This window comes from Astyanax mexicanus, chromosome 6 (genome assembly GCF_023375975.1).
Source record: "Astyanax mexicanus isolate ESR-SI-001 chromosome 6, AstMex3_surface, whole genome shotgun sequence".
Classification (NCBI taxonomy): domain Eukaryota; kingdom Metazoa; phylum Chordata; class Actinopteri; order Characiformes; family Acestrorhamphidae; genus Astyanax; species Astyanax mexicanus.
The window spans coordinates 15,980,747-16,005,046 of record NC_064413.1 but is presented as its reverse complement, the minus strand read 5'-3'; the positions used below and the strand labels follow the sequence as shown (position 1 = coordinate 16,005,046).

Sequence of the window (24,300 nt, the reverse complement as noted above, 5' to 3'; positions counted from 1 at the left end):
ACAGGTGTGCTTCTCAGTATTTGGGTCTGAGGCAGTATTAGAGCTGGATTAGTCAGATCCACAGTTGGATTTTATCTGTGAGGAAGAAAACAGGTTTCTGAGTTTATTGGATTCATCTCAGTGTTTCTTTCTCCTGACACTGCATCCCTTGGTTTCTTTAAAGTGTAGGAACATCATCATTACAGGGTTCTGCACAAATTCAACCTAAGTGCTTATTAAAGTTGGAAGAAGAAGTCCAGAGTGACTGGGATTTACAGTTATGGTTGGATATTATTTTACAAATAGCTTTTTTTTTTTTTTTTTTGGTTGGCCAAAAAATTGAAATGGGAATCCTGGGCTTTTATTTTGTAAATCATCAAGGAATTAAAGTCAAAAATATACATACGGCACACTTAAGTTTTAAAATCCTAAACTGAACTGTATTGAATTTTAAAATCAATTTTTCCTGAATACACAATCAAACCTTTTATGTCCTCCAAACCTTTGGTTTTGATACGATTGTCTAGTTTTTATTAAAATTTTTAATCATGCAGAATTTGGGTTGATTCCTCTTGCTGATCTGGAATTATTAAGTGAAGTAGAGAGACAACATGCAGCTTCTCCAAGTGTCCTGTAGGAGATTTTAAAGCCCTCAACGTTTTCAGAATGTAAAAAATCAAATTTTACTGCAGAGAAAATATTTGTATCGTCTACATCTGTGGCTCATATATGAGCCAAAGCCCGTTAAGGGGTAAAAGCAGACAAAAGTATTTGAATCTGTATTTTGTAGAATTGAATTTTTATGTATCTAATTTTTTTTTTTTTTTTTTCCATTTTCTCCCCAATTTACACAGCCAATTACCCAACCCACTCATTAGGACTCCCCCTATCACTAGTAATGCCCCAACACACCAGGAGAGTGAAGACTAACGTATGCTTCCTCCGATGTATTTCATTTTTAATAAATTATCAAATTATATTATCAAATATTTAATAGTGTAATTCATAATCTTGAAGTTTAATAAAAGTTTCAAATAAAAAAAAATGATTAAAATAATTCAGATTCATGAACATCTAGATTTAAATTATAATTTTAAATAATTAAATACATTTTTAGATTTGGTCATGGTCTACACTAGAAAGCACAAATAATTTGAGTAATATTACTGCAGTTTTCAGAGCTTTCTGACAACAGTTTATTTAAATGTTAGCTTTCCCAAACCCTGCTAATATGTAAGCATTACAAAACATTATACAAATGTCTTTGCAGTACATGGTCATTGTTGCTATATGTTGCTCTCATCAATTACTTTGAAACAAATATGACGAGTTCAAAACATGTATTGTACAAGATACGTCTTCTGTCAGCAGCTCATACGCTATTTTGTGTAGGAAATCCGCTGCCTTTACTTTGGTAACTTTGACCAAAGGAACAATTATTCCAGTCATGAATTGAACAAATGAACAGTGATGGCATAGTTACTTTGAAAAAGTAATCTGATTACTGATTTTTTAAAAGTAAAAGTAACACCCCTCCCCTCCCCTTGGCGTTTTTTTAAGGCCCATAATGGTTTAGAACTGGCTAAGCTTAACTTGACTTAGTCAGACTTAAACAATGAAACTGTGCAATTTCCATGAGTGTGACTGAACCATAGACTGTATGGTCTTAAAAGTGAAGCCACCACAGGTCGGGCGCCCCCTGCTGTTCGGCTGCAGAAAGCTGTGTAACTCCACCCATCCCCATAGGTTTCAATGGCAAAACAGACAACTTTCAATCACGATTTTTTCTAATATACTGTAATTCTACCTCCATTATTTAAATGCAACAGCTAGTGTAACCTCTGCTTATATTGTTAATTTTTTATATCGTCACAGAATTCGGTTTTTAAAACTTTATTCAGCTCTATTCAAAAAAGGTGTGGTTATGGTAAAAGGGCTGCTTATGGGCGGGACCAATAACAGACCAGTGGTGTGTGTGTGTGTGTGTGTGTGCGTGTGTATACACGGCTATTGTGAAGTGAATTAAAGCGAGTAAAAGGGAACTAAAAGCACTCAGCTCTTGAGTTCTATCTAAGAGGCGGTGTTTGTGTCAGTCATTCAGTATAAGCACCTTTCGTAAACAGCACTTGTCTCAGCCTCACGCAATTAAAGCACCCAAAGAAGGAGGTCGGCCGGAAGACCAAAGTACATATAAAGTTTAATGTCAGTTTTTTTTTTTTTTTTTACAAAAAGAAAAAAGAAAGAAAAAAAAACAATGCCGTTAAAACATCAAAACACTTTTTTGTTATATTTGGTTTTCTTACAAAATAACTGCTACCATACTTACATGTACCCTGTGCACAAACTCTGCATATGAGATACTGCAGAAATGGTATCACTTTAAATACATCCAAGATCTCGTGCATCTAAGGACAAAGGCGAGAGAGTATTTACAAATGTCTCGTGTTCCTTCAGTAACTGCTGGCGGGGGCTGGCTGGCTCATGGCATTACATTCCCTTGTGAAAGAGACCTGGTCATCTCTGTGTGAACAAAGTAGGTTTTGAGTTCTCCTTTCCCTTTGACGTTAATGATCCCTCGGCAGGAACACGTGTAGCCCAGCGCTAGCAAGATCCGGCTGGTCTCCTCCGTCACCTTTACGGATGAGAAAAAGAAAGAAATCGGCAGTCACAGCAATTGGTTGCAGTAAATCCAGCTATTCAGTGTGAAATCTAACAACTGATCAGCAATGTTGTTTTAGGTCAGGGGTGTCCAAACTTTTTTTGTTGGGGGCCAGAAGGAGAAATATATTTGAAGTCACGGGCCACAGACTCTGTAATAAAACAAATATGGAAATATACCACTTTAAATAATACTTTTTTCCTGATTACTTTCATTTAAACACCATTTTACTTGACTTACGATCTTTATCTTTGACAGTGTTGTGTAAACTAAGATTTTTCAAATTGATGTTTAATTTCATGATGTCTCTTAATATTAAACTCCTTAATTACGGCAACTTTTCTGTTTTTCTGCACTAGAAATGCACACCCTCTCCGCTTTTAGCCTCTTTTGCCCCGTTTTTCTGCGCTAGAAATGTGCACTCTCTCCGCTTTTAGACTCTTTGCCCCGTTTTTCTGCGCTAAAAATGCACACCCTCTCCGCTTTTAGACTCTTTGCCCCGTTTTTCTGGGCTAGAAATGCGCACTCTCTCCGCTTTTAGACTCTTTGCCCCGTTTTTCTGGGCTAGAAATGCGCACTCTCTCCGCTTTTAGACTCTTTGCCCCGTTTTTTCTGCGCAAAAAATTCACACTCTCTCCGCTTTTAGACTCTTTGGCCTGTTTTTCCGCGCTAGAAATGCGCACTCTCTCCGCTTTTAGACTCTTTTGCCCCGTTTTTCTGCGCTAGAAATGCGCACCCTCTCCGCTTTTAGACTCTTTGGCCCGTTTCTCTGCGCTAGAAATGCGCACCCTCTCCGCTTTTAGACTCGTTGGCTCGTTTCTGACACCTAGCGTTCAAACTTTGAATCTCACATTATAAAAACCTGCTTAACAGCGGGCCAACTTTCATTCTATTTCTAAAATACCTCACAGGCTGCTCCAAAAAAGGAAACGGGCCGCAAATGGCCCACCGGCCGTAGTTTGGACACCGCTGATTTAGAGAAATAAAAAATAGAGGAATTGCTGTGCATGTGTGTTTTATTACATTTTAATTTAACCTCACTTTCTCTCCATCTAAATTCATGTGAACCAAGACTAACAAACGCCTGTACTGACCTACATTACATCAGGAGTGATGAGGGGAGAGAGAGCAAGACCAGACTGTGCTCTCTCGGACTCCGGCTGCTGATGGAGAGCAACATGATACAGGATTCTGTCGGAGATTCTCAGATCATAGTGACAGAACTAAGCACGCAGAGCCCCAGCCCCAGTGAAGGTTTTTTTTGTATACTTAAGTGTTTATTGATATTTTTACACAATATAAATTTTCACATGCCAAAACAGTCACAGGCATAACAACATTATGGGAGGAAAAGATGGACACAATAGTAACAATACCAACTCTACGATTACGTTTAACAATATAAGTAAACTCCCAGCAATAATTATATATACAAATGAAATAAGGCATTTCAATGTGGGTCGCCCAAGATCAAAATAATAGGTATGAGCTTACAGTGTTCTTTATTTAGATGTATTTATTCTCATTAAATTCTGTGGTGTCATATAATTTTATTTTAGTGCATAAATGTGTCTAAAATGTTTTATCTGTTGTTTAAACCTCTTCCGTGTTATTACGTTTTAGCTTGCTGTCAACAAGATCTTGATTAAATACCTATCACTGTCTAGGACATATTTATTTATATCACCAAGATACAGGGGTTGGACAATGAAACTAAAATAAAAATAAAAAAATAAATAATAACTTATTGTCCTGATGGATAGTTCTGGTGGAAACAGGAGAATTAAGGTGCACATTAAATTCTGCCGTGATTTGAGCAGCCGTGGTTTTATGTTTTTTGGATACAATCCGGGTTAGCACTCGAACATCCCTTTCAGACAGCTTCCTCTTGCATCCACAGTTAATCCTGTTGGATGTGGTTGGTCCTTCTTGGTGGTATGCTGACATTACCCTGGATACCGTGGCTCTTGATACATCACAAAGACTTGCTGTCTTGGTCACAGATGAGCCAGCAAGACGTGCACCAACAATTTGTCCTCTTTTGAACTCTGGTATGTCACCCATAATGTTGTGTGCATTGCAATATTTTGAGCAAAACTGTGCTCTTACCCTGCTAATTGAACCTTCACACTCTGCTCTTACTGGTGCAATAATGTGCAATTAATGAAGCTTGGTCACCAGGCTGCTCCAATTTAGCCATGAAACCTCCCACACTAAAATGACAGGTCTTTCAGTTTCATTGTCCAACCCCTGTAGATAAGATACATACATTTTTCATGTTTTGTGAATTGATACCATTGTTTTTTTGTTTTGTTTTTTTCTCTACAGATGTACAGTGGTCTGAAAAAGTGTTTGCCCCCTCTTGATTTATTATTTTATTGCATGTTTGTCACTCTTAAATGTTTCAGATCATTAAAAAAGATTAAATATTAGTCAAAAGCCCTATTCAGAAGGGATTAGTTTCTCAGAGGGTCCTGGGGTAATTTTCTCTTTTATGGGGGGGTCCTCTGTGATTTTATTCCGGTCCAGAACAGCCATGTATATGTTTTTGTCAGACGTCCTCTGAGAAAATTAAAGGATAAACTATCTAATGTTTTTCGCTGAGTTCTGTCTTGTCGTGTTTAATAAAATAGCTGTTTGTCCACTGCCTGCATACACTTTGGGAGTTTTTGTGGTTTTTGTGGTTGTGAACTGTACTTTTAAATTGTTGCTGAAAATTGCCTTCGCCCTAAACTGAAATAAGAGTCAGTGTCTCTTCTCTGCTACAGTGGATCTTAGAGAGCTTAGATGCTGCCAATGTGCTTTGTGTGCAAAACCTGATATCACATGACAACACAATGTCATGTGACTGAGAAAGCCAAAATACTCACTGGCCTGCAGGCCGCACTTGCCTCAGTTAAGGTCAGCTTTCATGCCTCTACCATCAGAAAGAGACTGAACAAAAATGGCCTGCATGGCAGAGTTCCTAGACAAAAACCACTGCTGAGCAAAAACAACATTAAAGCTCGTCTCAATTTTTCCAGAACACATCTTGATGATCTCCAAGACATTTGGGAAAACATTCTGTGTACCGATGAGAAAAAAAGTTTAACTTCTTGGAAGGTGTTTTTCCCATTGCATAAGGCGTAAACGTATCACTGCATTTCAGGAAAAGAACTTCATACCTACACTAAGACATGGTGGTAGTATGATGTTCTGGGGCTGTTTTGCTGTAATAAATGGAACCATGAATTCTGATGTCTACCAAAAAGTCCTAAAGGAGAATGTCCGGCCATCTGTTCGTGACCTCAAGCTGAAACGAACTTGGGTTCTGCAGCAGGACAATGATCCAAAATACACCAGCAAGTCCACCTCTGAATGGCTGAAGAAAAACAAAATAGAAGACTTTGTAGTGGCCTAGTCAAAATCCTGACCTGAATCTTACTGAGATGGTGTGGACTTAGAAAGCTGGTTCATGCTCGAAAACCTCTCTAACAACTCTAAAAGGATGAGTGGAGCCAAAATTCCTTCATTTTTACTCACGGAGCCATGTAGGTTTACATTTTTTTCCTCCCTTAATAATAAAAACCTGCATTTTGTGTTTACTTGTGTTGTCTTTGACTAATATTTAAATAAGTTTGATGATCTGAAACATTTAAAAGTAACAAACAAAAGAAAATCCTGAAAAAGGGGCAAACACTTTTCCACACCACTGTATTTATAAAATGTTTTTTATTTTTGTATTTTATTACACTCACAAAAGATGTGAGTACGGTTGGTCTGTACCTACAAACATCCTCCAGCACAGCACATATTGGCTGTTTATTTCAGGTGTTATGAAATAACAAAAAATTCTATCCACATTTTTTTTACCATTCTTCCTCTGCGATCCTGGTATTAAGCCCTTTTTCTAATTTAGCTTTAATGTACGTAGTGGAGAAAGCATTACGTTCTGTTGGTATGGTGACTATGGGATGTCACTTTCAGTTTTATTCCACAGCATTATTACTACTGCATCAATGACTACATTTAGAGACTTGTTTTGATTTGTTTGTCTTGTAGATGAGTCAATATTTTTATTTTATTTTATTGTAAATATCTAAATAAGTCAATTTCCTGATCAATATTTCTTTTAAAAAACTCATATTTCCATTCTTGATGATTGTACAGACTGCTGTGGCCCCATTGTATACACTGTATACCCACAATATACTGTATCTAATTTGTGAGCAGTGATAGGGTATAGTTTAAATGAAGGCTACCTGTATTTTCCCGAGAACCCCGGTGCTGTCCATCCGGCTGGCTACATTCACCGTGTTTCCCCAGATGTCGTACTGAGGCTTCTGGGCTCCGATCACTCCAGCAATAACAGGTCCATGGTTAATACCTGCACAGCAACAGAGAAGGTTCAGGATCAGCACTGTATAGCATTGCATTGTGCTAGCTGTCTGAATTTAATAGAACTATATTTAAATGCACCTCGTGTATCAGGATTATATCTGAAAAGGAGTAATGCAGGTGTGAATGCACCCAAGCTCCATTTAAAACCTTTTTACCTTTCATGTTAATTATCTACACTCACCCAGCACTTTATTTGGAAAACCTGAGCACTTACTCATTCATGCAATTATCTACTCAGTCAACCATGCTGCAGCTGTGGAATGTATAAAATCATGCAGATACAGATGTGATTTCACATCAACCATCAGAACGCAGAAAACCATAGTGTACCATAATTGTGGATGCTTGCATGAGTGTTTTTAGAACTGCTAATCTCTAAAGATTTTCAACACAAAAGTCTCTAGATTTTATTCCAGTGAGTGGCATTTCTATCGACAGAAGCAGCATGTTGAGCAGGGAGTTTAACGAAAACTGTCCAGACTGGTTCAAATCCCAGTCAGGCAGCTTGCCGTCAGCTGCCAGAGCCCTGAGAGAGCACAACTGATCTTGCTTTCTCTGGGTGGGTAGATGGCACTCTTTCCCCACATCACTCCAAAGGGTGATGTCGATCAGCACAAGGCGTCTGTGAGCTGATGTATCGGAACCAAGTCGCTGCGCTTTCCTTTAAATGCGGCATGATGCTACTCAGCAATGCTGCATCAGCAGCAGTTTGAAAAGAGGCTGTGGCTGACTTCATGTGTATCGGAGGAGGCATGTGCTAGTCTTCACCCTCCTGGTGTTGGGGCATCTGAACAAAGCACCTGAATGGTTTGAGACAATTGCCCTTTACTATTGGAAGTAAATAATAAAACTAAAAAAAAGAAACTGTGCACACTGGTCGGAGCTGACAGAAAGCTGAAGAAAGAACACAATGACAATGACCATTCATCAGCCAAGAACAGAAAGCTAAGTGAAAGCTGCAGTAAGAACAGACTAAACTGGACCACTGAAAACTGGAGAAATGTAGCCTGGTATGATGAAGCTCGATAGTTGAGACTGAAACTAGTCGAGACTAGTAAAGGTAGTGTAATGGTGTGCAAAATGTTTTTTTGGCACACATTATTAAGGCCCATTATTAACAATTAATCATAGCTTGAACGTCACAGTTTGTTTTGACTACTGTTGCTGACCATGTGCATCCCTTCATGATCAAATAATCCCTTCAGGATCATAATCAAAAAAGTCCAGATTGTGTTCTTTAACGGTGTTCACAGGATGAAAATGCTTTTTAAAAACTGCAAAAATATCAAAATGTATTAGAATCTGATAGGATTTTCTCACATAAAATTACAGAAAATGTTGCATTAGTGTTCCTAATTAATAGTTTGGTGAGTGCACAGATACAGCTCTGGTAAAAATGAAGAGACCACTTGTAATGGGCGGGGAGCAGCAGCTCTCCAGCCCAAAAGGTTGTAATAATAATAATATATAATCGTTAATATATATATATATATATATATATATATATATATATATATATATATATATATATATATATATATATTAATAGGATATATAATATTATATAATGATATATAAGAATATTACATATATATATATATATATATATATACACATACATACATAATTTCTCTTATTAAACCCCGCTCCACGCGGGGATCGAACCCAGGCTGTCGCGGCCGCAGCCCAATGCTCTAACCGCTGAACCAACAATCCGATTGGGACGCGGCCGCTTTAATTGCCTTATAAGGCTTCGCCGAAAGGGGTGGAGCAACGAAAACGGGCGGAGGAGGAAAACGGGTGGAAAACAAACCTCACGCCGAGCGTGAGTGAAAGAGAGGGGGAGAAAATATAAACAAAGACCACCGCGGCTACCTCTTATGGCGCGAGGTAAAAACAAAAGAGCTTTCAAACTAAACAAAGAAGTGAACTGGGGTGCTCATGGATTAAACGCTGCTCCACCAGAGAGGAGAGGAACAGCGAGGAGAGAGAAAAGGTGAGCAGACCGTGTGCCTGCGCGCGCACGCACACACACACACACACACACACACACACACACACACAAACAAAGACTCAGAGAACGAGAGAAGAGTGGTGGAGCACACTGCTCTACACAGCCCCACCAAACTCGAGAGGGAAATAACGGCACTTGCCGTGGATAGGAAAGAAGGGAAATGAGAGCCAGAGCTCAGAGAAAATTTGGCCATAAATTCACTCCCATGAGTGTCAACGATCCAGCGCCGAGTGGCTGGTTGGGTTGCTTTTAAGGTGTTCATAGCAGGTGTTGGTAATTAGCCAATTAACCCTGGGCGCTGGCCTGGCGCGCCCTCCGATGCCCCGGAGGATGCCTCAGTCGGCCACCAGCCCTTACACCACTTCAGTTTCTGGATCAGTTTATCTGATTTTGCTATATATAAGTATATGTTTGAGTAAAATGAACATTGTTGTTTTGTTCTATAAACTACAGACAACATTTCTCCCAAATTCCAAATAAAAATATTGTGGCGGCTCTGGGTTGTGTGTGTGGCTGCCTGCAGGCATGTTTCTGTTCTCCTGTGTGCGAGGATGACAGGGGTGGGGCATCTCTCTTGGGAGGGGTTATGCAGAGAGGGTGGGCACCACTCTGGATCTGCCATCTGGGAGACACACAGCTGGGTTGGTGGCCTTTGGGCTATTTAGCTCTATGGTTTTATGGTTTAGCTTTCCTAGTCTTGTTAAAGACTGTGAGTGAGTGGCAAGCCGGTTCAATAAAAGGAACTGCTGAGCATTCAGCATGAGTCTCACGGGTCTTTCTTCCTCTTCCACGCCACAATATTGTCATTTAGAGCATTTATTTGCAGAAAATGAGAAATGATTGAAATAGCAAAAGAAATGCAGAGCTTTCAGACCTCAAGTAATGCAAAGAAAACAAGTTAATATTCATAAAGATTTAGAAGATCATAAATCAGTACAGTCTTACACACTGCTTTTGGATAACTTTATGCTGCTCTTGGTGCAAAAATCAAGCAGTTCAGCTTGGTTTGATGGCTTGTGATCATCCATCTTCCTCTTGATTATATTCCAGAGGTTTTTAATTTTGTAAAATCAAAGAAACTCATAATTTTTTAAGTGGTCTCTTATTTGTTTTTCCAGAGCTGTATATGTACCTTTCTTTATCTAGTACAGATAAAACAGGTCTGTTTTCCCTGGAGGCCAACTAATAACAACCCACTATCACACATGTACCATCAGCAGATTTGACCATGTTTAGGGGGAAGCACGGCTGTGTAATTACATGTAGGTCGCATTTGTAGTGTCCGGCACTAAAGCGATACCGTCAGGCTCATTTAAACTGCCCCGTGGCTTACCGCAATTACACTGACCCTAATTGAATTCAAATTTAATACTGCCCCGCTCCGCAGTGTGTTACACTCACACGCTCACAAACTAATTATTTTACTGCACCAACTAAAATTACACCTAGCCTCCTGTGTACGAGCGCGGTGATTTAAACACAGCGGCATTATTTAATTGATTTCTTTTATGCATGATGCATCGGCTTTGATTAGGCCTCAAGTTGCTTTTCAAAGCGCATTTGGTGACGAGAGGCATGTCGCCGCGGCGACACAGAATCCGGGGCGAATCCAGAATCCAGGGCAGCAGCGTCAGGCCGTATTTGCCGTATGCTGAGAAATGAGGGTAAGGACGCTGGGGAGGGAGAGACACAGAGCTAGCCGGAGCAGCTTGAGCTCGATAGGGACAGAGAGAAGCATGGCAGATGTCACTGTTCAGACATGACACTTGGATGGCTTGAGCTCCAATGATCTGAACACAGGCCAAATCTTCTCCAATACTTCAGGCGGCGGCTGCGTCGTGCTCGAAGCCTGATCGAGTGCAGCAGCATTTTCATGCCTACTCAAATTAATTTGAGGCTCTGAGGCTCTGCTATGTGTAGTGTGGTTTGGAAAACTGCCCGAAGCCAAATATTTTAAGATGCATGCTTTAATTGCTGCATCAATACCGTTAATGTGTTTTTATTCAGTGAGAATTTGGTTCATGTTGCGAGAGAGACGAAGCAGAAGTGTTCAAATCGTATCAATTATCGTCATCAGTCTCACAGCCGGCCTGCAGATCTCAACCTATCACTCATTCCAGCAGCGCTGCTTCAGTCACGTACCCACTCGTAGCTTGAAGTCGTTGAAGGAATGTTTATTGATGACATCCAGCTTCCCCACCAGCGCAAAGGCGAACTCCACCATGGTGCCGATGTGCATGTACTGCCTATCATGCTCCTGAAATTTCAGATAGCAAATGAATTATGAATACACCACATGCCCCTCCAAAAAGCCATTACACTAAGCCCCCAAACTTCCAGTCAAGTGTATAATTTATAGGAATGGTTTTGGGCTCAGCAGTTGTCTGGGATGGAAAAGTAATTCTCTCTCTCTCTCTCTTTCTCCTTTCTCTTTCTCTCTCTTCTCTCTCCCGGCTGACATATCCTCCCTGACGGCTTGGCAGCAGAAAGTTGGGAAAGCAACTATTCTGCAACACACCACTAGTTTGGTGTCCTGATATTTATCTCTATAAGCAGTACTTCAAAAAACAGTGTCTGTCTGTCAATAAGTGAAAAGCTAAGAAGACGATGTTGACGTTGATCTAATTTACACCACTGTATTCTGGTGGATCCCTAAGAGGGCTGTCAACTCAGCTCACAAATAAAATCCCAATTCTCTTGCTTGTTTGTCTGTCAAACATTTGAATGTGTTCCCATTTAAAGTACATTTTTAAGAAGATAAGCATCACCAGCATCACCAGAGAACTGTGAGTTAGCAGTGTTGGATTGTAAGGAAAAGTCACTCAGAGTTTAGAAAAGGCGGAAAAAAATACATTTCTGCCTGGTCTGGTGGCAAAAAAAAAAACATATAGTAAGCATACAGTATATAGTAAAATTGAATCCCCCAGTAAAAACACAGTATTTATGTTAACTGTTAAATCAATGGCATCCTACGGTTGTAAGAACCTACAGTAAAATAAAATTTATTTTATTTAAATAGAGGAAAGAACTGTAGTTTTTTTTAGTTACAGTATTATGCTGTTAAATTACATTTACAATACTACCTGGTAAAATAAAAAGGTCACACACTCTAATATGTGGTTGGATCGCTTTTAGCTTTTATTAAGACGTGCATTCGCTGTGGCATCGTTTTCCACAAGCTCCTGCAATGATGATTGGATCTTGATGATTGGAGATTTGGACCACTGTGCAAAGTCTTCTCCAGCACATCCCAAAGATTCTCAATGAGGTTAAGGTCTGGACTCTGTGGTGAACAATCCATGTGTAAAAATGTCTCCAAGCCCCATGAATCCTGACATTGGACCACATGACCTTTCTCCATTGCCCCAGAATCCAATCATTTTCTGAAGCCCTTTTGCCGATTAACTAAATACCACTGATAAGTTTTTTTTTAAGGTTACACAGCTTGTTTTCATATTATTTGATTTCACCAAACTTTTAAGTAATCACTGATCGTAATCTTTCAAGATCTGTCAAACTTTTTAATAGTGTGTTGGACTGTTCTTAACCTGATTTCCGTACTGTATTTTTCGGACTATAAGGTACACTCAAAATCTTAAAATTTTCCCAAAAATCTGTTAAATTACAGAGTATAAGGGACGTGCTGCTAACTGCAGCTGGCTAGCTTTTCTTTCTGGGGCTAGCTAGCACTGCTAGCCCGGGCTGGCTATGCTGCTAACTGCGGCTGAGTAGCACTGCTAGCTATACTGCTAACTGCAGCTGGCTAGCCTTGCTTTACAGGGCTAGCTAGTGCTGCTAGCCAACACTGGTTATGCTGCTAACCGTGGCTGGCTAGCCCTGCTAACCGTGGCCTCATAGCAGCCTAGCTCACTTTGATGTAGGCATTCTTACAAGTGTTGCCCCTTATAATCCAGTGCATTTTATGTATGAAAATAGACCAGAAAATAGACGTTCACTGTTTTCTCAGTTGATGCATGCCAATAATCTGACCCTCTGAAACAGATTACCTTCTTTTCCACAACCATAGAATGTGTCTTTCCACATGGTTGTGTAACAAATTAAACATGAGAAGCTACACACATTTGCCTAGTTAAATCTAGGGAGTGACCTTTTTTGACCAGGCAGTGTATTATATAATACAATGTGTTAGTATTATGGAATATCTTCATGTCCAAATTGAAGAAGTTGCAGTTATTACTCACACCATATGTCTTATAAATGTCTTATGGTTGCAAACTCTATGAAATTTAATGTAATGTAATAAAAAAAACTATTTAGAACAATAAAAAATTGCATTTGTTTTAGTTACGTCATGCATTAACACATATTGGATAGGAGACATGCTCAACTAACTGTCTTAAATCATGCTCAACACTGCAGAGGAAGCTGTAATGTTCTAATGGAATGTGTTACCTGGGCATGTTCAGGTGTGGCGTTGAGTCCAGTGGCTGCCATGTAAGTGCTTCCAATGGTCTTGATTTTCTCAACTCCGCTAAACTTGGGCTTGGACAGCAACTGCATAAAACACAGCAATGAGTAATCAACACACAACGCACACAAATACATGTACGTTCATTAAAGCATATATATAGATTATTATAGATCCTCTGCCCTGGAATGACCACCCCTGTATATGTTGTGAGGTGTTATCTTGTAAGTGAGGTTGAACACTGGCCAGGGTATTCATGACAAGGTTAAATGAATGATCAAAATTTAAATTAGGGCTGATAGTGGGAGCCAGAGTTAATTTATTAGAATTTAACATTTTTAACATTGGAAATACATAATATACAGCATTGCCACCACTCATATTGACCGGCTGTGACTATGATAACAGACAAGTGGCTCTATGGGACAAAACAAATAGTAATAGTACCGTATTTTTCGGACTATAACGCGCACCGTATTATAAGACGCACTATCAAAGAACGCCTATTTTCTGCTATTTTTCCATACATAGGGCGCATCGCATTATAAGGCGCGTTAAGTGACACTAGAAAGGGTGCCTATATCAAAGTGAACAGGGGTGGCGCCATGTTTCCCTTCCCCCACCGGGGGTGGTCGCTTGCCGGTGGAGCGTCTCAGTATACAAAATATAGCTCTTTCAAAGTCAAACGAGTGCTGGATATTAATCTACACAGATTCCTCTCCTGAAAACTGTTTATTTGGGTGAGTAACGTGCTTCAGTTTATTTACAGTAAGCTTAGATTTCCAGATGTCCACTAAGGCTTGCTGCACCAGCGTTAGCATAGCTATCCGCTAGCACGCTAGCTAGTCACCTAAACTAGTAAAGTTAACCCAAACTTAAACGACAGCGTTACACTGAGTAATCCTGCGTGTTCTGGTAAGACAGTGAGATATTAGCTAGCGATTCGTCCCCCGTAGCTTGTTTTAACACGGTAAACAAGCAGATTACAGGCTGATAAAACTCACCTCTGAGAGAGTTAGCGCTTAGCATCTAGCTAATGCTAGCCAGGCAAAGCAGCACAGACTTACAGGCCGATAACTCACCTCTGAACGGTGAACGCTTAGCGATTAGCATCTAACTCTAATAATACTGCTCCAGCAGTATTAAAAGTGCTAAATTTAGAAAATACTGATCTCTGAACAGTGAAAAAGCTAGCTAGCTAAGCGGTTAGCATCTAGCTAATGCTATTTATTGCTGCTCCAGCCTCGGAGCGGCACGGCTCTGCACGGAGTGTGTGTTTACTGCTCCTTACACCTGACGGGTAAAATTTAGATAATACTGATCTCTGAACAGTGAATAAGCTAGCTAATGCTATTTGCTGCTCCAGCCTCGGAGCTGCACGGCTCTGGACTCTGTATAGCACTGAAACTCTGTATAACGCTGCACGGAGTGTGTGTTTACTGCTCCTTACAACCTGCCGAGTAAAATTTAGATAATACTGATCTCAGTGAATAAGCTAGCTAGCTTAGCGGTTAGCATCTAGCTAATGCTATTGCTGCTCAGCCTCGGAGCTGCACGGCTCTGGACTCTGTATAGCACTGAAACTCTCTATAACGCTGCACGGAGTGTGTGTTTACTGCTCCTTACAACCTGACGAGTAAAATCCATACAAAAGGCGCACCGTATTATAAGACGCACTGTCAATTTTTGTGAAAATTAAAAGTTTTTAAGTGCGCCTTATAGTCCGAAAAATACGGTACATATCATAGAATAGGAACTGGTGTCGTACTCTATTTGAACTAGTTTAGCCAATTTGAATAAATGTTTGGGAAACCTATATATACACAGTTTATACAAGTTATATCACCTAGAACGTAGACATCTTTACAGTGGTATGAAAAGGTTTGGGTACCCCTGATCATTTTCATGATTCTCCTTTATAAATCATTGGTTGTTCAGATCAGCAATTTCAGTTAAATATATCATATAGCAGATGAACACAGTGATATTTAAGAAGTAAAATGAATAGGTTTATAGGATTTACGAAAAGTGTAATTAATAAAGGAAAATCATGAAAATGTTCAGGGGTGCCCAAACTTTTCTATACCACTGTATACTTCAACTGTGAAAAAATATTTAGTAAATCACATGTATAATTTTAAAATAATTAATTTGCATTTTATTGCAATAAATAAGTATTTAATACAATAAGAAAAACATAACTTATTATTTGGTAAAGAAACCTTTGTGTCAGGTGCTTCCTGTAGTTCTTGATCAAGTTTGCACACACTACAGGAGGGAGTTTGACCTATTCCTCCATACAGAGCTGTTGCTGGGCCACATTGATTTTCAGCATCCTTCAAAGTTTTTTTATTGGGTTCAGGTCTGAAGGCTTGCTAGCCATTCCTTAGTAGCCCTGGCTGTGTGTGTCGGGTCATTGTCATGCTGGAAGACCCAGCCACGACCCACATTTAATGCTCCTACTGAGGGAAGGAGGTACATGACCTGATACATGTCCCCATCCATCCTTCCTTCAATACGTTGCAGTCGTCCTGTCCCTTTTGCAGAAAAGCATCCCCAGTGTATAATGTTCCATCCCCCATGATTCACATTTGGGTTGTACTTATTCTTCTCCTCCCTCCAAATATGGTGAGAGGAGTTGCTACTTAATAGCTCTATTTTGATTGTGAAAAATAGGTTTTAGTGTGATTGGATGACTGTGTGACCAGGTGTCTTTTATACAGGTAATCAATTCAAACAGGTTGTGATTTTCTGAATTATTTTGTACCAAAGACAAAAATGACAGACCTCCCATTCTCTGTAGGTGGGAGAACTTGCAAAATCAATAGTGTATCAAATACTTATTTCCCACACTGTAGATCCAGTTCAGCAACCAGCAAGTTTTTCTCTTCAGCATTACATAAACTGACAAAAAAGTGATCAAAGTCACCTCATCAAAGTCTGCAATGATTTCGTTCAGCAGTCTGAGACACTCGAGGCCTTCCTTGTTTACGTCTGACTCTGTGTAGAACTCTTTGAAGTCTGGGATCGACGCGAACATCACGCAGACCAGGTCGTACGACTGGTGATATAGATCCTGTCAGGAACAAGAGAGAGGAGAGGGTAAAGGCTTCAGGAGCTCAGATACGGATCAACATTGAAAAGTCATCACAGCCGAGCAGAAGAAAAAGTTCTTTTCCTGAAGCCATGTTCCAATATATTATATATTTTTCTAGTTGATTCCTTCTGGCTGATGATTGGTGTCAGACACAGCCTCCAGACTTTCTTTTTTTCAAAATATAAAAATATTTACTGAACAATGTGGATTTTATGTCACCTTCATCTTTCCATGCTGTAGATAAGACCAAGTACAGCTCAATAAGCTAAATCAAAAAAAAAAAAAAAGAAAGAGATAGATATATTCTGCTTACCATAGTGTTTTATTTATTGACCTAGATTCCAAAATTGGTATATGTCTTTTCTGCAGAAAATATGCTCAGTTTTTTTTAATTGATTAAATGTAATTTGACCAGGGTTTTCCAAACTTTTGCATATGACTGTACATGCATGGAGCATGCAGCAGCAATGCCTTTAAATAATGTTGTTAGCTCACATTAATCAACCCAAAGTGTTACCAGCCCAGAGGGAATTCTCTCAATTACTCACTCCCGCGTGATGCATTATATTTGTTTAACTATTTAATAGCAGTGAGATTTATGAGAGTAAATGATGTTAGCGTGTTCCGTTTTCTAGCTAACTTAGCTAAGTGATTTTTGTCGCTGCATACATTAACTGTATTTTTCACACTATAAGGTGCACCGGAATTTAAGGTGCACTATTAATGAACATCTATTTTCTAGTGTACTTTTAAACATAAGGCGTACAAGATCATAAGGCGCATTATGTGACGCTAAGGGAACAGGGGTGTCACCATATTTGTCTTCTAATTCAGCAGGACTTGCCATTGGGTGGTGTTTTGGGGGTGCGGGACTAAGTTAGGTATAGCTAAGCAAAGTAAACAAAACTGCAATTCTTAAAAAAAACATTTAATTTTTTAAGTCAAATGAGCGCTGGAAGTTAATACACACTTAGATTTTTCTCCTAAAACTGTTTTTTAAATAAGATGTTTTACTGAGGAACTGGCAATACAGCAAATGAATAATACAAAAAACTGATGGTATAGGTTAACAAGTAGTAAAAATGTGTATTTACTAAGACTACCATATTTCTCAGAATGTTGTTATAAACCCACATTAAAAACCCACAAACACAGAAGAAAGGAGAAAAAGAAAGGAAAATGAAAAAAAGGCAGTCAATCGGCAAAACAGTTTTTTTTGGGGTAAATAATGCATTTTATATACAGTTTTCTTAAGTTTCCAGTATTAGCATTAGCAGCTAACCTCACTAGCGCTAGTAAATGCCACAAAACAAAGCTACACTGAGGAACCCTGAGTGTTCCGGTTTTATCGGTTCATCCCAAATAGACTGTTTTAATGCGGTAAACAAACAGAGTACAGTGTAATATACTCACCTCTGAATGGTGAAAGAGCTAGCATGGTTAGTAGGTAATGCTAATCCCGCTCTAGCAGTGCAATAACACCTAACTATGAACAGCAAAAGAGCTAATGCTCTAGCTAGCTAGCAGATAATGCTAATGCTACCCCAGTCTCGGTGCTGGAGAGCATAACTGAAACTCCTGTATAAAGCTGTACTTCAACAGAGTGGCTTTACTTACGTTTTTGGGATTTTAAGTCCGCCTTATAGTGCGAAAAATACAGTAGCTAAATTCTCTCCAGAGATTAGGCTACTTGCATGTTACAAATATGGGGTTCATTTATTACCTTTATTGACAACTCAGTTAAAGTAAATAATGCTAAGTATTGCATTGCTAATGTTTCAATGCCCATACCTGTCAAGTCTCCCGTTTTGGCCGGGAAACTACCGTATTTTACTCCTCGTTCCCGCCGTCCTCCCGTATTAGTATTTTCCCGTAAATTTCCTGTATTATATTGAAATTTAAAAAAACTTTATTATTAAGGATACGGGGCACTGACCGCGGTGTGCCTCTAAACCAATCGTGGTGCCGGTTCAAGGAGAAAGTCCCGCCTTTCAGAAGAAACGGCCAATCAGCGGAGCGCAGAGGAGGGTCAGTGTGGGAAAGACCCAAACTGAACTGATCAGGGGTTTAGTGATCAAAAGAAAGAAGTATCAATTAAAGATTAGTAATTGTGTAGGCCCCTTAGGACTAATTTTGCTGTCCTTTTAGTAAAACCTCATAATACTATTTTTAGGTCACCAACAGTCATTTTGCAGAATTTGTGCACCCTTTGTTCAATTTAAAGGGTTTTTAATTTGGCTGTATTAAAAGAATGACATATGTAGGAATGTCCACAACATTTCAGTGTCAACAGAGGTAGACCTATCAGATTCTGATAATCTAATTGTGGTGTGAAAGTGGTTCACATGTGGTTATTTTAGATTTTTTGTAAACCTGTCTTAAAATGTAAGGGATACTGAACCTCGGTTGGGCTGGTGGGATGGCTTTAAGCGGACAGATGAAAATATCCCTTATTTTTAAATCCAAAACTTGACAGGTATGTCAATGCCTCCTACCTCATTCTTCCAGTTTCGGGCCAGGAAGTGCTCTGCCACGTGGGCGGGTAGAACGTTCTCCAACAGTACGCGGTTCAGGTTCTCCATAGTCTCGATCTCCTCACACTCCTTCTTGAACTTGTTCTTCCACAGAAAGTCCAACCTACAGTAATATTCATTCTGTTACAAGAGGACACAGAAGTGAAGAGACTGGAGGTCACCGTGCTCCTTTCACTGATCAACAACACAGCAATTCCACAGAGAGCAGCAGCTCACTTTCTCTCACACACACACACACACACACTGACGAAACATCTCACCAACGCATGCAAGCATCAGGCAACACCAGCACTGCATCTGAATGTCAAACACACAGTCATGTAAACAACAGAAAATGCTTCACCTAACACAACTGAATATTATCAGGGATTAAAGGACTGATTATCGCAGATTTAGGTAAAAAAAATATTTTGTGAGTCTTAATAAACTTTCTTGATAAACATTTTAGTACATTTTATAATGTATTTGTTTAGATGAATAGTTCTGATTAGTTCATACTAAGACAAAAGTTCATCTAAAGCAAATTATGAAGTCTTTACAGTTTTTTTTTTATTTTAATAATATTAAATGTAAAGTGTAAGTAAACTATTTTTAAAGCATTGGTCAACACAACATACAATACCTATTTTATTCTGTTTTTAAAGCAATTAGTTTGCATGCTTTTTGAGTAAGGTTAATTAATTAAAATGTACAGTGTAGTAACAGTATAAAGAGTGTACATCAACAATTTATTAGAGAAACACTTAGTTAGCTTACAGTGTGATGTCTATTACAGTTGCAGTAAAGTTTACATAAAAGTTATCATGAAAATGTATTTCATGGTTTTTCAGTGATTTCTTTCTTGTTTTGTTTGTCTGGAAGAACATTTTTATTAGAAAAGTAAAGGTTGGGAGGAGTAAAGGAAAGGTCACATTAAGAACACTTAATACAAACGTTAAGCATGGGGGTGGTAGCATCACATTCTGGGGCTCTATAGCTGAAATGCTACAAGATATACATATAAAGGGGAACAGAGAAAAAGGAGGAATATCTCATGATTCTTTAGCAGGTCCTCTAACCACTAGCTAGAGGATTAACAGTTGTACAAAACTGGGTTGAGGTTCCTATTGAAAAATGACTTCAAACACAAATAAAATCTAAATGGGCTGATTTTTCTATCAAACAAAAGCAGACTGTCATAACATTAGTTGTGCACCAAATTCTTTTTTTTCTATTAAAGGTTAATGCTGTTACCCAGAAAAAGGACTCAAATGAAGTTTAAAAAACTTTACATGTGAAAGCCCAATATTGTCAATGTCTGTAATGAGAGAGGCTATAAGATGCAGCAAAAATGTTTCATGGTGTAATTTATTATGAAGCCACCTAGGCTTTTATTACATATTTTACATTCTTGGCAGGGTAGACAACTCTTTAAAATTGCCAAACTTAATAAGACCTCAAAACCATTTAGAAATATTTTGACAATTTTCTCACATGTAACTGTCTCAAAATTTCTCCAATATTCTTGAATTTTGGTAGGAGAAAAGAAAATATTATGCTGTACGTATTAACCATTAACTTGTATTAATTTGTATAACAAACCCTGTCACTTTAAACCGCACTGGGACACTTTATCTTGTACTGCTCTTAATTCACATTATCATGCTGCTATAGCAAAACTTGCACTCTGGACTTCATGTTGCCGGTACGTGTCTACTCTCTATGTTTCTTTAATTTTTTGTGTATTTATCTTTATCTATTTTGTTCTAATCTATTTTTATTGTGTTCTTTTATTTTGTTAATCTATTTTATATATATTATCTATTTTAACAACAGCTCTTGGGTGTAAGTAAACTGGATCGTGAGATCACAATTTCGTTCTACCTCATGTACCACATGTGATGCGAATGGTAGTAAAGTCTCCTTGAATCCTTGAATTAGCTCCGCCCAACAGGAAGTCAGCCATTTTGAAAGATGTCTTGTTTACTGCAGAATGAGGTAGGCATTATATAGAGTTTTTGGGCTTGTCAAAATGTAAATCTGATTAACTGCACGTTTTGTAAAAATTACATCATGGTCCAACTTTGACCGGATTCTTGGTTTGACTCGGTACGACCTGTACTGGTGTGCGAGGGTTCTACGTCTCCCTGTGACAGGAGGACCCCTCGTTTATTATGAAATAATATCATATAAAACTCTCCTGCAGGATATCAAGCTTTCTACAGGATCCTCCTCAGTTCACATTGTTCATGTCCCGGCGATAAACTGACTTATGAGGGAATAAATCACATCAGCTGCTTCTGTTGGAAATGTCATGTGGAAGGGAGATTGGAAAGGCATCCAGAGGAGAATGGAGCATGAACGTGAACTTTCCTGCGTAATCTCCTCTGCCTGGCCTGCTACTTTGGCCCTCAGTACGCTACACTGACACACGCTATTTATCATGTGCTAAAATGAGCTTTAGCAGAGAAATGCACATTTTGTGCCTTGTTATTTATGGATGAATGAAATATGTTTTAAATTCTCAGTAATTGCAGATTACAAGTAAACATTTTCAAATTAGCGGCATGTTTCTAGGGATAGGGTGTAAACTGAATTTATAAATCTGATATATTGGTTCTAAACTCTGACTCAAATTCAAACATGATACTGGGTCTGTTCACACCTCCAACTGACCGCCAACAACTGAACTCTGTATAAATGTATAAATAACAGCTGAGATTATACATGACAGTGACAAGATCGTCCACTAAACAACTAAGTTGCTGTGGCTGTTTATGATCCAACTAGCAGCTTTAGAAGGTCAATAACACACTCAAGGTTTGTGCTATAACATGTAATATGTAAACCTCCAGAGGAGACACGTGAGAATTCTGTGCTTTTATTCTCAGTAGACACATTTAATCACAGGAGACTAAAGTCTCCTTTGTCTTTTACTCTAAAATAGATTAGATTGTTAAAAATGCACTTTGCCCGCAGACGTGGCAAAAACCCAGCACATATAAAAGCAAGCACTGGAAGAGAATAAATCCTTTACACTCAGAGAACATATTTCACACACACCACTTGTCTTTTAGTATGTGTGTGGATGGGGCTCTAGCAGTAGATAAAATGTGGTCAGGTTTTACTGAGCTAAGATTTTTCCGCTAGTCAAAGTCTCCCTGGTTAGTATGGAACGACCAGCAGGAGAAACAATCCATCACTGATTTAAGGCTCAAGGGCAGAAATGCATAAAGACGAACATTCGTCCACAGGTGACCCAGAGAATCCTCATCTGTCTGGCTGATGAGCTAAGGGTGGAGTGTCTTTTCACCGTACAGAGAATTCTCTCTGGAGAGGAAATCTGCTCTAGTAATCACAGAACCTGGTTAGTGGATAGTCTCTCTCTCTCTCTCTCTCTATACCATATATTTTCACACTATAAGGCACACTTAAAACCCTTTAATTTTCCCAAAAATCATCAGTGTGTCTTATAATCCATTGTGCCTTCTGTGTGAATTTTACCAGTCAGGTTGTAAAGAGCAGTAAAGCCACTCTGCTGAAGTACAGAGTTATACAGGAGTTTCAGTTTAGTTCTCCAGCACTGAGACTGGAGCAGTACTAGCATTAGCCGCTAACCGCTATTTCCCCATTCGGAGGTGAGTATTTTTCAGTAGAGAAATATGTATAGGTTAACATCCAGCACTCGTTTTACTTTAAAAGAAAGTTTTAAACTTCTTTATTACAGTTTTGTTTACTTAGCTTAGTTTCACTTAACTTAGTTAGCGACCCCCACCCCCCACCACCACCACCACCACACAGCGGCCATATATACATACAGTGGTGTCACAGCTCACAGCACAAGTAGGAAAAAAATAGTGTTTGCTAGCAACACCCAGGCCTGATTACTGCCACACCTGTTCTCAATCAAGAAATCACTTAAATAAAACCTGTTTGACAAAGCAACTTAGACCAAAAGATACTCACAAGAAGTGACAAAAGACCCCACAACAACAATTAAAGAACTGCAGGCCTCACTGGCCTCAGTTCAGATCAGCATTCCAGACTCCACCAAAAGAAAGAGACTGAGCAAAAATGGCATACATGGCAGAGTGCCAAGACAAAAACCACTGCTGAGCAAAAACAACATTAAAGCTCGTCTCATATTTGCCAGAAAATCTCTTGATGATCGTCCTGACCTGAACGTCCTGATCTGACTCCTATGGAGATGCTGTGGCATGACCTTAAAAAGGCGGTTCATATTGGAAAATCCTCCAATGTGACAAGATTAATGTAACAACATTCCTCCACAGCGCTGTAAAAGAGTTATTAGGTTTAAGGGTCATATAGGTTTGGATATTTTTCTTTCTTAATATTCATAACATTTATTTAAAAACTGCATTTGGTGTTTACTTGTGTTGTCTTTGACTAATATTTAAATTAGTTTGATGATCTGAAACATTTAAGAGCAACAAACATGCAAAAAGTAGGAAAATATGAAGGAGCAAACACTTAACCAACAAATGTAATCAGAAGAGTGCGAAAAAAAGGTCACATTTTTACACTGATTCATGTAGAGCTGCAAGGCTAACCAGCTTCACTGTATACCATGTTATGAACATGCATGTCTTTAATATAGTAAAAATTAGCTTATTAGTGCAAATGACTACAATTAGACTTAAATTAGCAGAATGTGATTAATTTGGTAATACCTAAACGCGACTTTAATTGACACTGTTAGCTAACAAAATGGTTAGCTTTGTGGCTAATGCTCCAGCACAACTGAGGCCAGCTGCTGTAAATTTAAGCTTCACAGCCTGAACTTGGCTATAAGAATTGTATATTATTATATTATTATTATTGTATTTATAATGCAGGTACAGACTAATATTCGGTAAAGACTTAACCTATCTAAACCTCTAAACATAGTATCTAAGCACGGTGCTCTTGCCCTTTTAACAACTCTCAGCAAGTTATACAGCTCAGAAAACAGTTAGCATTGTGGCTACACTCTCCAACAATGCTGATGCCACTTACTGTGTCTGTTACTTTTACTCCCTTAACTTTGATAATTGCGGTTTTCATAACTCAGTATAACATACAGAAACAGCTAAACTTACCCTAAAAAAATGTAGCATCTATGGCCTGTTAAGAATTTTTAGTGAGTAATCCAGCTTAAAGTAACAGATTCAACCCATTTGTTTCCAGATTGTCTAAATCTCAATCTCAAGCAGCCATCCTGTTTATCAG

At 38.9% G+C, this 24,300-nt stretch overlaps 1 protein-coding gene across 2 annotated transcripts in view; it reads right to left on the bottom strand.

Moving 5' to 3' along the window:
* Window positions 1-2,049: 2,049 nt before the first annotated feature.
* Window positions 2,050-24,300, bottom strand: part of adcy2a (adenylate cyclase 2a) — a 231,342-nt gene continuing 209,091 nt past the window's right edge. The window contains exons 19-24 of one of the 2 annotated variants that reach the window (XM_049480739.1): window positions 19,054-19,212; window positions 16,391-16,537; window positions 13,446-13,547; window positions 11,175-11,289; window positions 6,880-7,004; window positions 2,050-2,611 (exon numbers count right to left, since the gene is read on the bottom strand). In XM_049480739.1, the coding sequence (XP_049336696.1) occupies window positions 2,459-2,611; window positions 6,880-7,004; window positions 11,175-11,289; window positions 13,446-13,547; window positions 16,391-16,537; window positions 19,054-19,212 (801 nt within the window). In that variant the 3' untranslated portion in view covers window positions 2,050-2,458. The remainder of the gene's footprint in view (window positions 2,612-6,879; window positions 7,005-11,174; window positions 11,290-13,445; window positions 13,548-16,390; window positions 16,538-19,053; window positions 19,213-24,300) is intronic. The other variant, XM_022674109.2, reaches the window with a different exon arrangement.